The 21,076-nt window shown below is 41.3% G+C and overlaps 1 protein-coding gene across 1 annotated transcript; it reads right to left on the bottom strand.

Annotated features, from left to right (window-relative positions):
* Positions 1–1,492: 1,492 nt before the first annotated feature.
* On the bottom strand, positions 1,493–18,260 carry GNG10 (G protein subunit gamma 10). The gene is made up of 3 exons (XM_072154736.1): positions 17,950–18,260; positions 3,820–3,964; positions 1,493–1,721 (listed from the first exon to the last, which is right to left on the bottom strand). The coding sequence occupies exons 1-2, from the start codon at positions 18,028–18,030 to the stop codon at positions 3,839–3,841; spliced, it is 207 nt and encodes a 68-aa protein (XP_072010837.1). The 5' UTR covers positions 18,031–18,260; the 3' UTR covers positions 1,493–1,721; positions 3,820–3,838.
* Positions 18,261–21,076: the final 2,816 nt, after the last annotated feature.

The raw sequence follows: 21,076 nt of genomic DNA, 5'->3' as shown, positions 1-21,076 counted from the left end.
GGAGAGCCTGCACTTTATCAGCCTCTATTCTATCAGTCAGGGAGCCTGCATCCCGGTGACACTATAAGATCACATGACCCAACTAAAGAGAGAGACCCCAGAAACTTTTAGAGAGAAAGGGTCAACTGAATAATACTGGTAGAATGTCCCTTTTTTAAACTTAAAATTACTTAAAGTTTCTTGAGAAAGTATAATTTGTTTTGTTCTGTGCTACTGAAGCGTATGAAAACATAATTTATGTATCTAGGTAAATTATGAATGCAGTGCCAAAGATTTCATTTGCGCTTCCAGCTCTGTTACCACATGCATATACCTGTGCAAGACAAAGGCAGATTCCTAATGGCCATCAACATATTTTATTGAACAACAAAAAAAGTAGTATTTCAAGGGAAAGAGGCAACATTTCAGTGGTCTGTAACTTTTTTGCCAGGGCGAAGTAGTTTTAGAAACTCCAGGATGCGTTTATTCATCATCTATCCTGTGTAGAGTTTATCGATGTTGGAATGAAAGAACCCGCAAAACAATAAACGGTTTGTAAAGGCTGTAGATTTTATAGTGCTCTGTCCTCTTCACAACTTTTCCCATATAGTGCCATACACTGTATAGTAGATGTGCTTAGTATTGCATTTGAGCCACATGAACTTGAATGGAGCGGAGCAAATAGACCAATGCAAGTAACATCATAGGAATAGAAGGCAGTCACTGGAACGTTGCTATTCCTGACAACTGATTGGTTGGGGAGCAGGATTTCCGACTGCAGAAATAGGATATTACATCCTAAGGAACAATGTGGTGAACATATAAATTGATAATTATTGCAGCCACAGGCAAAGGTGAGTATAGAGTTTTTATAAGCTTTAAGAGTTGGGGTAGATGTATCTCATGAATAAATTAGACCCATCTTTGCCCATGGCTGCAAAGATCAATCCTCAGACACCAGTCATACTTTAGATATTGTTCCTTTATAGGTCTCTGCTATTTTACGTTGGGCTGTCTTTTATCCCAGACTTTTAACCCCCTCCTTTGAAGGTAAAGGAAAGGGTCCCTGCAAGGCGATCATGGGAGTCAATTAATTGTCCTGCAAGTAATGTAGTTCCTTTGGAAAGGGGAGTCCTGCAAAGGTTTTCAACAATCACCCCATACTGGCCACTTTAATAGCCAAATTTACTGGTTAGTTTCTGTTGGATTCTTCAAAACTGGAGAAGGTAACAGAACCCCCTGACGTAATTTTACACAACTTTTTTTTCACATATATATCAGTAGAAACACAGAAAAACTGACAGAAAATTCGCTTTTGCAAATAAAAGTGCAATATTTATTTTAAAGTTATAAAAATTAATATTTTCAAAGACCGAGTTCTACATATATATACGAATATAGTCTCATGGATCAGTATAAGATTTTCAAAACAGAGTTATACCTGTCAAGAAAAATACTGCTTCACTTTAAATAGAAAATGTTTGCAATATTTTACCATTCAACTTTATATCCCTATGTGTGAACATCGGATAAAATATGTAGAGGTGACATTGCTAAACTGCTAAATTTATAAAGTAACGTTTTGGTTGCCGATTGTAAAACTTTACAAAAAAAAAAAAAAAATGGAAAAACATTGGAAAAAGGCGAATAAATATCGTAAAGGTTTTGGCCACACGTGGAAAAACACCTTAAAGGCAGGCTGTAAATATATGCCAGATCTTCAAGCTTCAAGTGATAAATACCTAGAAATAAAAACAGTGAAAAGTTTTAAGCAATTTAAAAAAATAAAAAAAAACAAGCACAAAATGTATATGGTCAACAAACGGGCATGACTACAACTTTTCCATTCACTAGGAGGCCTCATGCACACTACTGCATGCAATTTCCAGGCTGCAAGCAATGAGCATGTTTTATTGCTTGCAAACCTGTCTGACATTGGTAGGTCAGCACCACTCAGCCCGCATGAAATGACTGGCCGGTCGGCATGTTTATGGTGCAGTGAGACAGTGAACAGAAACCTATAGGCTTGTTTGTCAAAGTTTGTGTGGCTAGCCAAAAGCTTAAAGGACATCTACCACCAGAATGAAAGACTGTATGCAAATTAGCCTGAGGGACTCCAGGCTCCATTAACACCTACGGAGCCTGGAGCCCTTGGGCTAACTTGCATACAGCCATTCATCCTGGTGGTAGATGCCCTTTAAAGCACACATTCATGTGCATAAGGCCTTGAACTGCATGTATGTTGTGTGTAATTTCTAACTTTCTAAAAGTCAGGTGTTTTTTTTTTTTTTTTTTGGCCTGGTATAGATCTATTTTATAGGTTTATTTTTCTTACAGCATGTCATCCAAAAAACACTCAGGAATGTATAAATGATCAACTTAGAATTTAAATTTTTACTCCCCACCAACAAAAATTCAGATTGCAATGAAATAATTTACTATTTTGTACAATATACTAAAAATCAGTTTATCCTTGGAGGTTATGACCCACAAACCTAGTTGCATAGAGTACTGAAGACGTTAAGAGTGGGGAGCAGCAAAGGAGGAACAGGGGAGCCAAAGAGAGAAGTAGAAGTATATCAGATTGCAGGAGCCAAAGAGAAAGCAAATAACTAGCAGGTGGGTTCCAAACAAAATATTTGGGGAATCAAACTTTATACACAGGACACCTAACTAATAAAAAGTTCCTAAGGAACATGGTTTATCAGAACTTCTTTTATTATAACTGTATATGCCGCAATCACTGAAATATAGTTCTAAAAGTTATGCAAATTACCCTGGGAGTGCTGATGCTACATTACCCAAGTGCCCTAGGGAGCCTCGTATTTTAAGTTATTCACCCATTCCTCTTCCCCCCCATAGCACTAGCGGTCGCACAGCCAAAGAACGCATAGAGCGGGGGACGGGAAGCACAGCTGGCACTACTCGGGGGAATGTATAAATTAAAATATGAGGCTCCCTGAGGCACCCTGGTGGGACTTGAACCCAGGACCCCAACTTTGTAAAGTAGAAGTGCTAACCACTCAGCCACCATGCTGCCCTGGGTGATGTAGCATAACTCTATGTTTCAGCGATCGCGGCATATAGACTTTTAATATAAGGGTTATAATAAAAGAACTTCTTATTAGAACACTGATGGTAGATATATTTTATTATGTTTGGCCCACAAAGCCCCTTTAACATATAATCACCTCTTTAACCCTGAAAAGGGATATTTTCAAAATTAAATAAAGCAGTAGTGGAACAGCTCAGTGACATCGGTTAAAAGGGGTTGTGTCACTGGGTCCCCCTGTGGACAGCGAATGTAATTTATGATTATGGAGGTCACAGCTGTTGGAGCTCAGCAATACAGGGATCACAAGTTCTGGTCACCTGACAGGCATTGTTCTAGGTGTCTTTCCTAACATATCTGCAAAAAAATTAAAATGGAGGAGAAAAAGGGCTTTTACCAACAAGTAAGTGGGGGAGATTTATCAGGGCTTGCACACCAGTTTTCAGGCATATAATTGCAATGCCAAGCGAACCACCAAGAATTGAGATTATTTTCCCCTTTAGGCCACACAATAACACAACTGTATGCCAGACAAGGCCTCGCATTGCATTGTACACCACCACCACAGCCAGATAAATCAGGAGACCAGAACCTCCTGATATATCCGGATGGGCGTATGGCAATTGTCCCCAAATGGAACAAACAGTTTGCAGTGCATTGAGCACAGATTTACCGAAGATTTTATCTTTTCCAAAACAGCAAATCTACGTCATCTGTACAACACAAACTTTTCATGTCTGTGGTGAAAAACTGTAGCATGTGTACATTAACCCATAAGAAATACTTACATCAGCAAGTATCGCAGGCTTACAAGAGTGAACATGACCTAGGCTCACGGAATGGATTACTCCCAGCAGGCATCCCAACCAAAAGGGCATCCTTACAGGCATTCTGCATACAATACTGTTGAAGCTCTGCCGCTGCTTGCGAGACCTGCATGCAAAAGCACAAGTGTTATTAACCACATGCAAGATGCTTCAGTAGGCATACCATTAGGGTAACTGCACTCGCAGAATATTGGCTGCAGGATTTACTCAAAGTCTGGAGCCACAATGCATCAGAATCCATTGCATTACAAAGATTGGCTTCCACACCATGATCCACAGCAATAAAAGGTCACTGGTCACTTATTTGCTGCAGTATTTTTATGCAATTTGCATGAAAAATTGTTAGAAATTCAGAAAACTACAATGTTTAAAAATGCAATGTGTGCATATAGTCAGTAACACATGGGTATATGTTTTAATCCACACCGGGCGTCTATCAGATGGTTGGGTAGATATATAGATGACCTGGTGTGGGCCGACACTGAATCTCTCTTCCAGGAGTTTGCCCTCTACCTGAATCGAAATGACATGAATTTGATTTTTACATATTTTTTGGGGGGGACTAGTGTCCCGTTCCTAGACATTGAACTTAAAGGGGTTCAGGAACGTGTCCAAATTACCCCTTATCGAAAAGAGACCGCAGGGAATTCCATACTCTTGGCTTCTTCATGCCATCCCGCACATGTTAAAAATAACATCCCTTACGGTGAGTTGGTTCGAGCGAAAAGAAATTGTTCGAACGAACTCACGTTTGAATTGGAGACTCAATCACTGTCACACAGACTTCAAAATAGGGGGTACCGAACGGATGTCATAAGGAAAGCGGAGAAAAAGGATACAGAGGGCAATACTCACCTTACCTTTAGTACAACGTTCAGTAGTCAATTCAATGCGATTAAGGGTATAGTTATAAAAAATCTCTCCTTTCTCACACAAGATCCAGAATTATATAATTTAATAAAGCATGGAGTTAGGTTCATTCCTAAAAAAAGCCCCAACCTTGGGTAACCAACTTTCCCCCAGTTTGTATTTAAGTAAGAATGTGAAAACTCCTCCTTGGCTTGCATACCCTGGCAACCACAAGTGTGGTCATAGGGCAGTGGTGGCTAACCTATGGCACGGGTGCCCGAGGTGGCACTCTGAGCCCTCTCTATGGGCACCTGCACCATCACCCCAACACAGAGTTCGCCAGACAGGACTCAAGGCCTCTTGCAGTCCCGGGCAGCCCAGGACACCAGAAGGAAGCTACAATGATAGTCCAAATTTCTACTCCTTCTTTCTACTGTATTGGTGTCCTCAGGTTCCTTTGCCATTTAAACATGTGATAGCGCAGGGAGTAATAAGTTACTGCTTAAATTGTCGCATTGGCACTTTGCGGAAAATATGTGGGTTTTGGTTGTAGTTTGGGCACTCGGTGTCTAAAAGGTTTGCCATCACTGTCATAGGGTATGTAAGATGTGTCCCTACATTACACCGGGTAATAGCATTCTATCATACTCCACAGGACAACAACATACTGTTAAATCATACATTAATTGCAATACCACCCATGTGATGTATGTTATCTCCTGCTCTTTGTGTAGAATACAATATGTTGGGTGTACCACGGGTCCACTAAAAATCAGGTTACTCAGGCACTTATCCGATGTATCCAATAATGCATTTAATATTTCGGCAGTCTCACGTCACTTTAGAGACGTACACAACAAAAACTGTTCAGGATTTACATGGCAAGTGGTTGAAAAAGTTAATCGCCCACCCAGGGGGGGTGATCATCAGAGAAAATTACTCAACAGGGAATCCTTTTGGATCTTTTCTATGGAAACAAGGATACCAAAAGGGTTAAATGCTAGACAAGATATCATTCTCTGTTATTAATATCTGTCGTTGCTTCCCCCTCTGGAATAGTTTACATTAGGATGTACCTTAGCTACCTGTATAATGTTTTATATGGATTCGATATAGTCACTCATATGTTATCCTTCTCTATTGTCTCTGTTTTTTCTTTACTATTACATAGTGTTTAATCAATGTTGATTTGGATAACATATACCGTATATACTCGAGTATAAGCCGACCCGAGTATAAGCCGAGGCCCCTAATTTCAACACAAAAAAACTGGGAAAACCTATTGACTTCGAGTATAAGCCGAGGGTGGGAAATGCATTGGTTACAGCCTCCCAGTATATAGTCTGCCAGCCCCTGTAGCATACAGCCTGCCCAACCCCTGTAGCATACACCCTGCCCAGCCCCTGTAGTAGGAAAAAAAATAACACTGTACTCATCTTTCCGACGTTCCCCATAGGTCCTCTTCTGTCTCAGACGGTCTCAGACAGAAGAGGACCTATGGGTGACGTCAGAAAGATGAGTTTTGTCTTTATGTTTTTAGTTGACTCGAGTATAAGCCGAGTTAGGGTTTTTGAGCACAAATTTTGTGCTGAAAAACTAGGCTTATACTCGAGTATATAAGGTATGTTACTGCGAATGTATACATATTATGTATTTATATGAACACTGTTTAAAATAATATCTACCCTTCTCGATATTGCTATTTTGTACAATGTTGCATACTCTATTTTATACTCCATAATTGATAACTTTTTAGCCTAATGGGCGTGACTTACGATGGTTTCACGGACACACTGTTACTATTAAAAGTTTGTCCGCTCACATTTTATATAGACCTTGATAAAGACACTGCCGTGTCGAAACGCGTCGGTCTGTGACGCAAGCTGTACATTTCCACATGTGATTTTACCCTTGGATCAATAAAGCAAGCTTAAGAACAAGTATTTTCTCTCCACTGTGTGCTGGATTTGAAGCTAATCGTTTCACCAAGTCTACATTTATATGGTCAAGCTCCGGACCAGTCCGTGCACCTTAGAGGGAGAGATACCGTCCAAGATTTTGGGGTGAGCTGGGTTTGGGGGCTTATTGCCTTCCGATCTGTTTTGCATCGTGTTTATATGTTTTAATCCATCCACAAGATGATCGAACCCTGAAATGCCAATAGATGTATTTATAGACCCTGCCCGGGCTATTTGGGACACCATACCACCCACAGGACCAGTGGCTTAGTGTACCAAATCGCCCTTTAGTTTTCCCCTAGGTTCAAGCTTTAAGAAAAAAAAAACACTTTTATACTTACCTTGGTCTGGAGCTCCTCGTGCCTGGGCAGTCACACAATGTAGCTGGCATACTATACCCAGCATCACTTTCCACGCACCTCTAGGCAAGTATAAAGGTTTATTTATTACAGTAACCACAAAGAGACCTTAGACAGGATGATTTGAGACACTAAACCACCTGTCAATGAGGACCTATGAGTGGTTCAGTGTCCCAAATCGCCCTGACAGGTAATCTTTAAATGAAGTCTTGAGCGAGCCAGCAATCAGCAGCCAGATAATAGTGGGTACTAGACCTTTCCCCAACAAGTACCACACTAACATCGTCAAATATTATGTAACTGAACCCAAGTAAACAGGATGCAAGAGCAGAAAATGGTAATCACAGCACTTTCCTACATTTCATGGATTCTATTTTAAGGTATCAAGTGACGATAGTTATACTTCCTCAGCCAAAGTCTGTGGGTTTCCCACAAGCTAATATTATACCATCCAGGCCTAAAAGCTTCCACGTGGTTAAAATAGATTAAGCTCAAAACTAGATGCTAAATTCTAATCTATGACTAAACTCTATGTTTGATAGAAACTGACATATGTTTCAGAAATCAGCAGCAAAGGCACCACCAATATGTAGATACACCCTGAAAAATATGCAAGCTTTTATGCAAACCAAGCATAACTATTGACTTTTTGATGCCAGAAATCAGGTGTAAGATGAATGAAATTCTGACTATGCTTTTTGTGGTGATATTTAATGCAGTTTTTTGTATACAAAGGACGTAAACAGCAATGGCACACACGTCTAGCACCGTACATGTCCTATCTTTCCCAGTGTGCACGGCCATGCATCTCTATGGAGAGGGTAGGGGTCAGCTTTCCTCCTCTCCAGCAAGTTGGGCATATGCACCATGCCATGCATAAATTCAGCCTTAAAAGAAGAAAACATGCTTGCCTCAAAACTGCATGCATGTTCCTAGCCATTTAATTTGACATTCCACAGCTGTCCTTTTTGACAGTATATGGCAGCTCTATGAGTACTCTCAAAGTGAAGCTTGTAAGGGATTGTCCGAGACCTGAAAGAAATTATATGAGGTCGGGATGGGTTTGCTTAAAAAAAAGAAACATTTACTTACCTCCGCGGTACCTCCCGGTGTGCTGCGGCCTAGTCTCTCCCAGCCGGGCTGGTAACAGCTTCCTACCAGCCATGTCTATCATTTCCCCATATCTCAGCATATGATACAGTGCTGGGATCTGGGGATGGATGGGATGGGTCATAGCACAATTACTGGAAAAGCCAGGAGAAATCAGAGTTATCATATTAAGGACAGGACAATTCTAATTCTAAACTTTGCCAAAGACTAAAGTTCGAAACCCGATAGCAGTGTTTACTGGAAGCGTGTAAGGAAGCAACTGTCCAGAAAAGTTGATGGTAATACTTGTTTGTGGTCACTTGCTCGTTGCACAGCATTTAAGATTCTTTTTATATATCACAAAATGCTTCTAATTATACTCTTACACTGGAAAAATTTAGCCATAGGCTTCAGTTGTTCTTCCCTGTAACAAGAGCATCAGTTTTACAATATTGTCTTTCTTGATAGTTAATTGGTTTAAAAAGCCCCCAAGGCAAATATTTCACAGTGATGCATGTGGGCACAAGTACACTAGCTGAATGCCATATAAAGAAGAATAAAAAATACAGGCAGTCCCCGGGTTACATACAAGATAGGGTCTGGAGGTTTGTTCTTAAGTTGAATTTGTATGTAAGTCGAAACTGTATATTTTATAATGGAAGTTCTAGACAATTTTTTTTCTTTTGCCCCAGTGACAATTGGAGTTTCAAAATTTTTGGTGTAATTGGACCAAGAATTATCAATAAAGCTTCATTACAGACATCTTACAGATGATCATTGCAGTCTGGGACTATAGTAAAGCATCCAGAGAGCTTTACCAGAGGTCACATGGGGCAGAGGGGTCCGTCTGTAACTATGGGTTGTCTGTAAGTCGGGTGTCCTTAAGTAGGGGACCGCTTGTATCATAAAAGGTAGCCCAACAGTTGTATAAACTAGCACAAGATCTCCTAAAACATAGCTGGCTAAAGAAAATAAGCTTTCTGGCTTATTTATTGATACCCAATACAGTAAAATAATATAATAAACATATCTCACTAGCTTTAGGATATAGCTTCCAATGCAAACTTGTGCCCTAGGTTGTCCCTGCTGATTGAGGGATAGGACACTGAGGAGGCAGAAGTATAACAGGATCACAGCACAGAAAATTTGAGAACCTTTATAATCTTTAAATACTGTAACAGATGGACATTCAGCAAAATTGTCTGTGGCAGAACTGTTCTAGTTGATGATGGCAACCAATCGGAGCTCAGCTTTTAATTACCCGCAATAGTTTATAAAATTAATTGCATAAGGACATCAGATAAAATAGATTGTACTAATTAGCGGGACATTGTGCCACATTTCATCCTGCTGAACACGCAGGCACACTAGCAGTGTCAGTTCCACACAGCCTGGTCCCTGTTGCATCTGCCTGGAAAGAAGATCTCTCCTTGCCAGGTAGTGTAATCCCTTAACTGCTGCATCCAAAGCGACCTTGGCTGAGCTGATATTACATTATTATACCCGTAGTGTGGCGGTTATTAAAAAAAAATTTAAAAATTCAAAATTGCAATTGTAATTCGTGCTTCCTTCCTCCCAAAAAACATAATAGAAAGAAAAAAAAAAAAGAAAACCTTCAACAATATGTTATACTTCTCAGAATATGGCAACACATAGGCATGTGGTTTCCTTAAAAAGGTATTTGCTAAAGTAGTAAAACATAAGAAAATGTTTGGCATCTCCTTCATCGTACTAATCTACAGAATCATTTTTACTGTATATATACTTGAGTATAAGCTGACCCGAGTATAAGCAGAGGTACCTAATTTTAACCCAAAAAACTGGGAAAACCTATTGACTCTAGTATAAGCCGAGGGTGGGAAATGCATTGGTCACAGCCTCCCATTATATAGCCTGCCAGCCCCCTGTAGTATACAGCCTGCCAGCCCCCTGTAATATACAGCCTGCCAGCCACCTGTAGTAAAAAAATAAAATAAATTAACATTCACCTTTCCGACATCCCCTGTAGGTCCTCTTCTGCTTCCGATGCTCCGGTGCCGCCTCGGGTCCTTCCACTCCTTTTCAGCTCCTTGTTTGTGAGCCGCCGGCATCACAAGGGGACCCGAAGAGGAGCGGAAGAACCCAAAGAGGATCCGAAGGACCCGAGGCGGCAGCGGAGCATCGGAAGCAGAATAGGTCCTACGGAGGACGTCGGAAAGGTGAGTAAAGTGTTCATTCTTTTTATAGACTTGAGCATAATCCGAGTTAGGGTTTTTCAGCACAAATTTTGGCTTATACTCGAGTATATATGGTATTATGTTTATTATACTGTATGGTGAACTGCGTGAAAATTTTAATTAAAAGACAAGTGGTAAAACAGCTGTTTTATTCTGATCCGCTGCAGGAAATAGTAAAGTTGAATTATCATGGTATTTTTACAATAGAAATTAACCCATTAAAAAATACAAATCTTACAGCAAAAAACAAGCCCTCATATAAGTTGGATAAAAAAAAATAATATAAAAATAGTGATGCCTTTTGGAATTTGAGCAGGGAAAAACAAAAGAAAAAATGCTGTGTTCTGAAGGCCATTTGAGGCCGTGTCCTAAGGTGTCCTAATGTGCGACATTGCATGCTTTGAGCATTCTTGGACTCCCAAAAATCATAATGACAACCAAAAACATCCAACATACATCCAATTTCTTAATAATGTGTATTGGCCCCTCTAACTTCAATGACAGTCTTTTGTGGTTGTTGTGGATGGGGCTCTTTATTTTCTCACATGTAGGTAAATGGCTTTACCCAACCACTAACCATGAGTGAAAAAATAAATAAATAAATAAATTACCGGTCAATTACCGGTTATTGTGTTTCCTTGAACTATAACAGCATCCACAACAGTGCCGTCTCTAGAGACCGGAATCCCAGACCTTAAAGGAAACCTACCACTTGGCAATAGGGCTTCTAAGCAGCAAATACCGTGCACCAGCTCACCCTGACAAGAAGTTCAGTCTTCAAAATATTAAGTTTCAAGAAGAAAGAGCACATGTTGTTGTTGGAGAAAGCAGAGAGACCATCACTAGTGTTCCATGGTAAGGCAGGGGTGATGTTACATGCAGAAGTATGTAGTTGGGCATCATCAGCATAGAAATGATACTGGAGACCAAATCTGCTGTTGTTTGTCCAATGGGGGCAGTATAGAGGGAAAAGAGAAGAGAATCTAGGACTAAGCCCTGAGGAGGGTTATCGATTCCCAACTTTAGTGACATAAAAGCCTGTCAGTGTATTTAAAATGTTTTATTTTGCAAAGAAATTTGATAATTAATTTAAATTGATAACATTTCAATAATTTCTCTAGGAATGTTAAAGTTTTTAATCATAAAAAGTTGTACAATTTTCCAGTACAAACAGTTCCCGGGTTATGTACAAGATAGGTTCTGTAAGTTTGTTCTTAAGTTGAATTTGTATGTAAGTCGGAACTGTATATTTTATGATTGTAATCCCAGCCAAAATGTTTTTGGTCTTTGTGACAGTTGGATTTTAAAAATGTTGGGTTGTCATGAGAACCAGGATAGCCCAATAGTAGACACTATTGATAACTCCTACAGCTGATCATTGTAGCCTAAGGATAAAGTAAAGTAAATTACGGTACCAACATCAAGAGGTCCGTTTGTAACTAGGGGTCTTCTCTAAGTCGGGTGTTCTTAAGAAGGGGACCACCTGTATACTTTCTATATCAATTCCTTGTGGCTTTCTAGATCTCTACTTGCTGTTATTCTATAAAAACCTTCTGTATTACCAGTGTACAGAAATCTGACCATGGTCACACAGGTGTGCAGCTCGTTATATCACAGACAGTAATCAGAGCTGTGTGGTATAAAGAGCGTGTTAAGGATCACACGGGCGCACGCTATGGGTATGATTGGAACCGTTGCCATCGCTGGCATCAGCGGTGTGCCTCTTCACCGCTATTAACTAAAAGAAGGAGCAATAATAAGGTATACAGACGTGACTATCCACCGACTCAGGGTAAGAATCTTACCCTGAGGAAGAAAGCCGTTGCTTTCGACAACGCGTTGGTGGATATTCCTGTTTGTCCTTCTGGACCATCCGTACCTTGTGGGTGACGTCACGGGTACATCTGTTTTTACTAGTCTGACTTAGCGAAGCTACCGGCCGGGGCTTCGCTATTGCTCAACTATTGCTTGGACTACAACGGGGACTATAGTGTGAACCTGGACCAAAGAAATCACACTGTTGGATTCATTTTGCTGGACCCGTGGAAACCCGCTAGAAGTGGTGCTACAGGTTAGTGTTCCACCAAAACATGACAACTGATCTTTTTTAGAGATAATCGCAGTGTTAAGAAGTCCAGTCCTTTCCCCCTTGCACAATTCTTCTTTTTATAACACACATACACTCACTCTTTCCAGCCAGCGCAGGTATACCTTATTATTGATATAACGAGCCGTGCACCTGTGTGAACATGGTCAGATTTCTGTCCACTGGTAGTAAATATAGAAGCTTTCTATAGAAGGACAGCAAGCACAGATCTAGAAAACCATGAAGAATTGATACAGAAAGTATATTGGAAAATTGTGTAACTTTTTGTAATACAAACAATAACATTAATTTTCAGAAATAGAAATAACCCTTTAAGCAATCACCCCTATTGCCCTTCCATGTATACCAAAAACTTTCCCTGGCTTAGCAAATTGATAAAACACCTAGTCATTATCTTGGTGCTCCATTTCTTAAATGTTATCCTTAGTAAACTTCCCTCACGAAGAGGCCTGTATAGTGCAGATATAACATATCATTCTTTTAACACCATTTTCTAACACAAAGGCATGCTATATCATATAATTACTAGTTAGTAAACCATCTGCAGAGTATCATGTGAGCATATATTATCTTACGGGACGTTTCGCATATGCACAAGCTGACATTATCATTCCCATCATTTCATTATCTGGGTTATCTAGCTGGCAGACTGTTCCGTGTATAAGGCATCCAGAATCAATAGCTGGGAAAGCACAAGAGAAAGGCATTCAGTAAATAGAGGCATATATTATTCAGCACCCCCACTGCCTGCAGGCTTGACACTGCACACAATTACAGAATTGTGTCACAGAGAGGGAGAGAGTGATAGGAGGATAAGCCAAAGCAGGATACATTCAAATACACCAACATGGTTAAATGTTGACTTTTGATAGGAGGGTATTTGTCAAGCCTTATAGAAAATCTACCATCAAAATTGAGCCTGACAAACCAGGGACAGTTACTCATAGATCCAGGCACCATGACTGTGGTAATCTTCTTATATTTGTTATCCATGGCCTTCCTTCTTAAATCAACTTTTAACCCCTTTAGGACCAAGCCCTGTGTCATTATAAGAGATTATATCGCTTTAACACATGTAGGTAATTTTGAGATTGTTTTGTTGTTATACATTGTAGTTCAAATTAGCTGAAAAAATTGGATACATTTCTAAAAGTTCTTTATCAAAGTTCTACATTTACTACTTTTCAGGCAGTTAGTCATAGTACCCAAATAACTTCATAACTAACTATCCCCAAATGTCTTTTTATTGGTATTGGCTTTTTATGCATCCTCTCTTTTTTCTGGATTGTTAGGAAGTTCAGAATTTTGGGTGCAATTTTTACCATTTTTACGAAAATCCCCAAAACATATATTTATAGGCAACTATCTAAGCGAGTTTGAGAGTAAATTATGCCATTTTAGAAACTACACCCCTCAATATATGAAAAAAAAAAAATCAACTTTAAGAAGTTTGCTAAACCTTTAGGTGGTTTGCAGGTGCTAAAACAAAAAAGAGGTGTAATTTTTTTAAGCTGTAACTTTTTTAGACAATACATTAATTTTGGCCACAAATTAAAAAGTCACCATGTATTAAATGAGAAAAACACTCCACAACGTTTGATACCCAATTCCTCCCGAGTATGCCAATACTTTATATGTGGTGGTGACTGCTGTATGGGCACACGGCCGGGCATAGAAGGGAAGATTTGCATTGTCACATTTTACAGGCTTAAAATTTATTTTTGGGGGAATTTAGACATAGAGGGGATTATTTTTTGCGGGATGAAATCCACTTTTCAGGTAGGCCATTTAGGAGAATTCAATAGCTAATAACGGAGCTGGTAAAAAAAATCATCAATTGTACTTTAGGGTTTTTAGCTTTTGTTCCAGCCGTTCACTGTATTACAAAAATAATATGTTTTCTTTATTCTATGATTACGGTGATAACCATAAAAAGCTACATAAATGGGTAACTTGTTTTGCAGAATATAGAACGCATTCTGTGAGAAATCTGCTTGTTTTTGCAACACCATGTATTTTTTGTTTACAGTGCTGTTTTAGGGCTTGCTTTTTGTGGGACAAGCTATATTTTTTACTGGTATCATGTTAAGGTAAATGTTACTTTTTGATCAGTTTTTATGCTGCTTTTATAAGGTCAGATGTGAAAATATAATTTTTATAATGAGTTTTTTATACTTTTTTTTTAAATTTTATTGAACCCGTTTTTACGGACACAATTTTCACTTTTTTATGTTGTATGTGTTTTTATATGGGATGGGGCATCAGGGGACTTTTATGACTGTTTTATTTTGCACTAGGGTGATGCAATACAGCATAGTTTTACATAGTCTTACAGCATATTAAATTGTCAGCCTATACATTCTGCATAGGCTTCCCCTGGGTCCTTCATCGAAACTCAGGGCTGCCATACCAATGACCGGAAGCATCTCAGGGCTACCATAGCAATGATCAGCACCTCCGTGCTCTACACGGAGGGTGCCATTCACTGCGGTATCACCCTATAGATGCTGCGGTCACCATGTAACTGTATCTCATGGTGCGGTAACTACCCACACCTTATGACGTACAGTTGCGCTAGGGTGCGGGAAGGGGTTAAAATTACACTCCTGGGGGAGTTACCAGAACCAGTCTGTTACACTGTCGCACCTCCCCCTTTTCCCTCAGCACCCTCCCTCTGCCTGACGTAATCTCACTGTAGCAGAGGAAGTTTCAGCACACAGTAGGGGGTTGAGTGCTCCTGTACTGTGTAACAGCCTGTGAAGTTATAGCATGAACCACAGTCACAATGCCTAGATCTATGAGTAAGTGCCCCTGGTTTATCATGCTTGATTTTGATGGTAGTCTTCTGTTAAAGAAAATCTACTCCATCAATTTAACCTCTGCAAAGCACCACCAGTAGAATCTGACTGCCGACATGCCTGTATAACAGATAATCTAATTAGATTTTCTAACCTTTTAAAAGCACTGGTGCTGGTTTGCAGAGGTTTAATTGCTGTGGTAATTTTCCTTTAATTCTGGCTCTAATAAAAATATTGGACATTTGCTACGTTTTACTTGCTAATGGAAAGTGGATGTGGTTATCATGTTTAACCGGGATGAACACCTGAAACATTTGAGAAATGGGTGCAAAAATACCTGAAAGAGGTTGTATAGAGGAACATTTCATGGCAGACTTTAAGATTCTCCAGATTTAACAGTCTAATCCAAATTTGCTACAACTTTAAAGGGAATCTGCCATCAGTTTATACACCACGTAGCTGACCTAACAATGTCTGCACTGCACTATTTTGTCAAAACTGCTGACAGCTTATTAAAGTTTTTCATAAAACGTATACATGCTCATTAAAAAAAAAAATCACAATCTGTCAACAGCTGGAGAGATAGAGAGGAAATCACATTGATTGAACTAGAAGTCCTAAAAGCTGAAGGTCAAGAACAACTTTCGTCCTGCATTGTAGTCAGTATCTGTCAAATAAGACCATAGTGGCGACATGAACACTCCATACAAACTGCTATATCCATTATATGCTTACAGTGTGCATGTATACGTTTAAAGTACATAAGATAAAGAATATATGATAACACCCAATGCCTGCCAGATGCTCCACTGATACTCCAACCTCAGGGTGTGTCCACACGTTCAGTTTTTCAGATGCAGTTTTTGATGCCCAAACCAGGAATGGAGTGAAAATAGAGGAGGAGCAGCACTTCTTAATGATAAGTCCTCATCCATTATGATCCACACCAGCTTTTGGCTCCAAAAACTGCATCTGAAAGACAGAACATGTGGCTGCACCATGAAAAAACTGAATCTGACTGGATGGGATTTCACTTTCCAGTCCAGTCATTTTTCCTAGAGATAAGTGGCACAAATGGTTGGCCAGGTTATGTAATCACATTCCCATATCTATCTGAGTCAGAAACTAGTCCGTAACATGGACGGTACATGGATGCCTACGATGTGTCGCCCATAATGTTAATATCCAAACAGATTTCTATGGGGAAGCCCGAGCCTATGGTCAGTGCATAAATCATGGACCGTGTGCTGGACAGATTTCAAGGACCAATTACAATGCCAAGGGCTGGAAACCCATAAGTACTTAAATGTAGAGCTAGAGAAGGCAAGTACACATTGATGGTTTTTCTTACACCAGCCTTCAGGGAATTTCCAGAATTTCAGGAAAACTCCTTTAGGGTGCTGTCACCATGTTAGTGTTTTGATTCATATTATAGTTATGTGTCAGTTATCTGGGACAAAGTAATGATCCAAAGTATATCAACTGAGAGTTGGCGTAAAAAGTGGAGATTGTGTCACTTCAAACAGATTCCCCCCTTCGGCAGACAAACACCCCACCCCAACTGATTCCATTTTGTAACAGAATCAAACGCACTGGGACGGCCCACTGCCAGTCGCATATGGGTTTGTATGCAAGTGTCTTGTATTATGTAAATGCAAGAATCCGGATGCCGATTGCCAATCACATGCGTTTGCATACAAACCCATATGCGATCAGCAGTGGGTCGCCCCAGTGCGTTTTGATTTCATTACAAAACCGAATTAGTTGGGGTGGGGGTGTTTGTCTGCTAGAGACTGGGGATGGGTGGGAAGGACGGAATCTGTTTGAATTGACACAATCTCCATTTTTTACGCCAGCAGTTGACATATGTGTCAGTTATCTGGGACAAAGTAACTATAAAAATGTCAGATTTTTGGAAAAGATCTTTGCAGGGGGCAAGCTCCGTTCTTTTTGGCACAAATCAAAGATAAAGTTAGCTAAATCAATTTGTGCCAAAAAGAACGGAGCAAAGGTGCAATCTAAGCCATAATGCTGCCACAATCAAGTAAGTGAGGGCACACCTAAATATAATGGATTCCCAAATCCTGCTCTTTACATAATTGTTATCCATCTCCTTCCAATCAATCTTCCTATAGTCCTGAAAAGTGCTTAATGCAGATCTCTTTTACGAGTCACACTATTAAATTGTATACTGGCAGATAGAAAATGGAATAAATTAGCAATTCCATTAACAATGATCTCCTTGTATCATTAAGCAGCAACTGTAATTAGTAAATAATTGACAAGAAATCACACAAGGAGAAGACTGATAAATAATGGATACAAAGTTACTTATTTTCCCTAACAATCCAAGTGTCCACATACACTGTAGTGCTGATCACTTTTCTGTCTGTCCTGTTACATGCTCTGAACATATAGGCTACAATCAAACATGCTTGAATAACAATTTCATAATATTTGTGCAAACATGTAATTACAGCAATCTAGGGGAATACAGTGTCAGAGAAGTGAAAGATGCCCACCCCTGCCATCTTCTCCCAGTTTGGTGGTTGGATCATCACTGTACTGCAATCATAAGAAGGAGGGGGTCAGATGAAAGCAGTCCTGGCACTGTATATGACAGACTGATAAGTCATGGCATGGAGGCAGCAGAAATAAAGAACAAAAACCCAGATCCAAACAAGACATGAAGATCCAACAAGTAGCAGTCCTTACCTTGATTCTCTCCACGCTGGCCTCCAGCTTCAGCTGTTCCACCTGTCTCAGCATGGTGCTCAGACTGGAGTTAGAAGACATGTCTATCCCTCAGAGAGAAGACTTGTAGCTGTTACTTCTCCTCAGACACTTCTCTGATCGCAGGGCAGGAAATGATCTCACAAGCAGCTAAACTAACAGGGACTAGCAGCCCTCCTACCCATCCAGAGCACAGCAGCCGCTTCCCAACTAGGATCATGAGAGGAGCTCATGATTGGGGCTCCACCTAGTGGTGCTAAAACGTGCTGCACTAGGACAAATCCATACAAAGTCTAATCATATATGTTTATGCATATCTCATTACAAGAATAACTAAAATTAAAGTTAAAATACAAGGAGAAAATAAAGCAGGGGTATGTATGGTTTTGTATGGTTCGTCACTTGACCAATATCCACCATAAAAACTTATTTTATTTGCAAACTGAGGCAAGAAACGTCTCCAAGACACGGTTTGCAGCCTTTTTTTATAATTCATATTTGGGTTAATAAATGTCCCCCAGTGAAGTCACAGCAAACAGACAGTAAACTCATACCTCCCAACCCGACCCCTAATGTGCCTACAAATTGTATTACTGCTATTACACTATGTAATCATCAGGCTCCATTCGCTCCAAGATTCGGCTCTTCTGGTTCCTGAACGGCTCCCAATTGAATGTATAATAGGGATCCTCAGGTCTATCAGTCACCCCACTCCAAACCAGTTTTAACTCAATTTATCAGGTTAAAGGAAGCGTGGTGAGCCAATTAGGGGAGGGATTAAGTGAGCTATCGGATCACTGAAGGGAGCAGACCCCCGTCGTTCACACGAAAGAGACGGCTCTTCATGCTGGCTCGTTCGGGAACAACACATCACTACTTTCCTGCCATTGCTCTGCATGACTCTGAAGCTGACATCACCACAGCATGATTGCCAGCCTCTGCCGCACACACCAGCAGCAGCAGAGGCTCAATGGTGGAGTGGGAGCATTCAACAAGCTGAACATGGATGATAAACACATCTATTTCACCATAGTTAAGGGAGAAGAATAGCTTGATATCACAGTACAGATATAATACATTCATCTCACATAACAAGGATAAGGAATACAGGCGGTCCCCTACTTAAGAACACTTGACTTACATACGACCCCTAGTTACAAACGGACCTCTGGATATTGGTAATTTGTTGTACTTTAGTCCTAGGCTACAATGATCAGCTGTAACAGTTATCACAGGTGTCTGTAATGAAGCTTTAGTGTTAATCCTGATTCTTATGACAACCCAAAATTTTTTAAATCCAATTGTCACAGAGACTAAAAATGTTCTGGCTGGGATTACAATGATAAAATATACAGTTCCGACTTACATACAAATTCAACTTAAGAACAAACATACAGACCCTATCTTGTATGCAGGGACGGACTTGTTTTGGGCCGGTCCGGGGCTGGTCCTGTACTGGTGGGGCCGGTGAAAAATGAAAAACACATGAAACTCACCTTTCCGACGCTGCGCCCCTACTTGATCAAGTCCGGCTGCGGTGACAGCTCGTTACGTGCCGGCGTCGCACAGACCATGATGTCAGCCGCTTGCCGACATCATGGTCTGTGCGACGTCGGAGAGGTGAGTTTCATGTGTTTTTATTTTTAGGTACTGGGGTGGGGTGGCGCTGTATACCGGGGGCTGCTGTATACAGGGGGCAGCTGTATAGAGGGGTGACCAACTGGCTGTCTGGCTGTATACACTGCGGCAGGGGGGTCTGGCTAAATACACTGGGGCAGGGGCAGTCTGGCTATATATACTGGGGCAGGGGCTGTCTGGCTGTATATACTGGGGCAAGGGCTAGCTCGCTGTATATACTGGGGCAGGGGCTGTCTGGCTATATATACTGGGGCAGGGGCTATCTGGCTATATACACTGGGGCATGGGCTGGCAGGCTATATACTGGGGCAGGGGCTTTCTGGCTATATACACTGGAGAAGGGGCTTTCTGGCTATATACACTGGGGCTGACCCTGTCTGGCTATATACACTGGGGCAGGGGCTGTCTGGCTATATACACAGGGGCAGGCGCTGTCTGGCTATATACACTGGGGCATGGGCTGGCAGGCTGTATACTGGGGCAGGGGCTGTCTGGCTATATACACTGGGGCAGGGGCTGTCTGGCTATATACACTGGGACAGGGGCTGTCTGGCTATATACACTGGGGCAGGGGCTGTCTGGCTATATACACTGGGGCAGGGGCTGTCTGGCTATATACACTGGGGCAGGGGCTGGCAGGCTATATACACTGGGGCAGGGGCTGGCCGGCTATATACACTGGGGCAGGGGCTGGCCGGCTATATACATTGGGGCAGGGGCTTTCTGGCTATATACACTGGGGCAGGGGCTGGCCGGCTATATACACTGGGGCAGGGGCTTTCTGGCTATATACACTATATACAATGGGGCAGGGGCTGTCTGGCTATATACAATGGGACATGGGCTGTCTGGCTATATACTGGGGCAGGGGCTGTCTGGCTATATATACTGGGTATATATACTGGGACAGGGGCTGTCTGGCTATATACACTGGGGCAGGGGCTGTCTGGCTATATACACTGGGGCAGGGGCTGGCTGGCTATATACAATGGGGTAGGGGTTGGCTGGCTATATACACTGGGTCTGGGGATGGCAGGCTATATACACTGGGGCAGGGGCTGGCAGGCTATATACACTGGGGCAGGGGCTTGCAGGCTATATACACTGGGGCAGGGGCTGGCAGGCTATATACACTGGGGCAGGGGCTGGCAGGCTATATACACTGGGGCGTGGGGCTGTCTGGCTATATACTGGGGGGGGCTGGCTGACTATATACTGGGGCAGGGGCTGTCTGGCTATATACTGGGGGGCTGGCTGGCTATATACTGGGGAGGGCTGGCTGGCTATTTACTGAGCGGACTGACTGAGTGGGCTGGTCGTATACTGGGGTGGCTGGCTATATACTGGGGGGTAGCTGGCTACTAGTAATAGAAGCTATATTCCTGTACATAGGGGGCAGTATTATAGTAGTTATATTCTTGTACATAGGGGGCAATATTATAGTAGTTATATTCCTGTACATAGGGGGCAG

The sequence above is a fragment of the Engystomops pustulosus genome, chromosome 1 (assembly GCF_040894005.1).
Source record: "Engystomops pustulosus chromosome 1, aEngPut4.maternal, whole genome shotgun sequence".
Lineage (NCBI taxonomy): Eukaryota > Metazoa > Chordata > Amphibia > Anura > Leptodactylidae > Engystomops > Engystomops pustulosus.
This window is presented reverse-complemented; position numbering and strand designations above follow the sequence as displayed.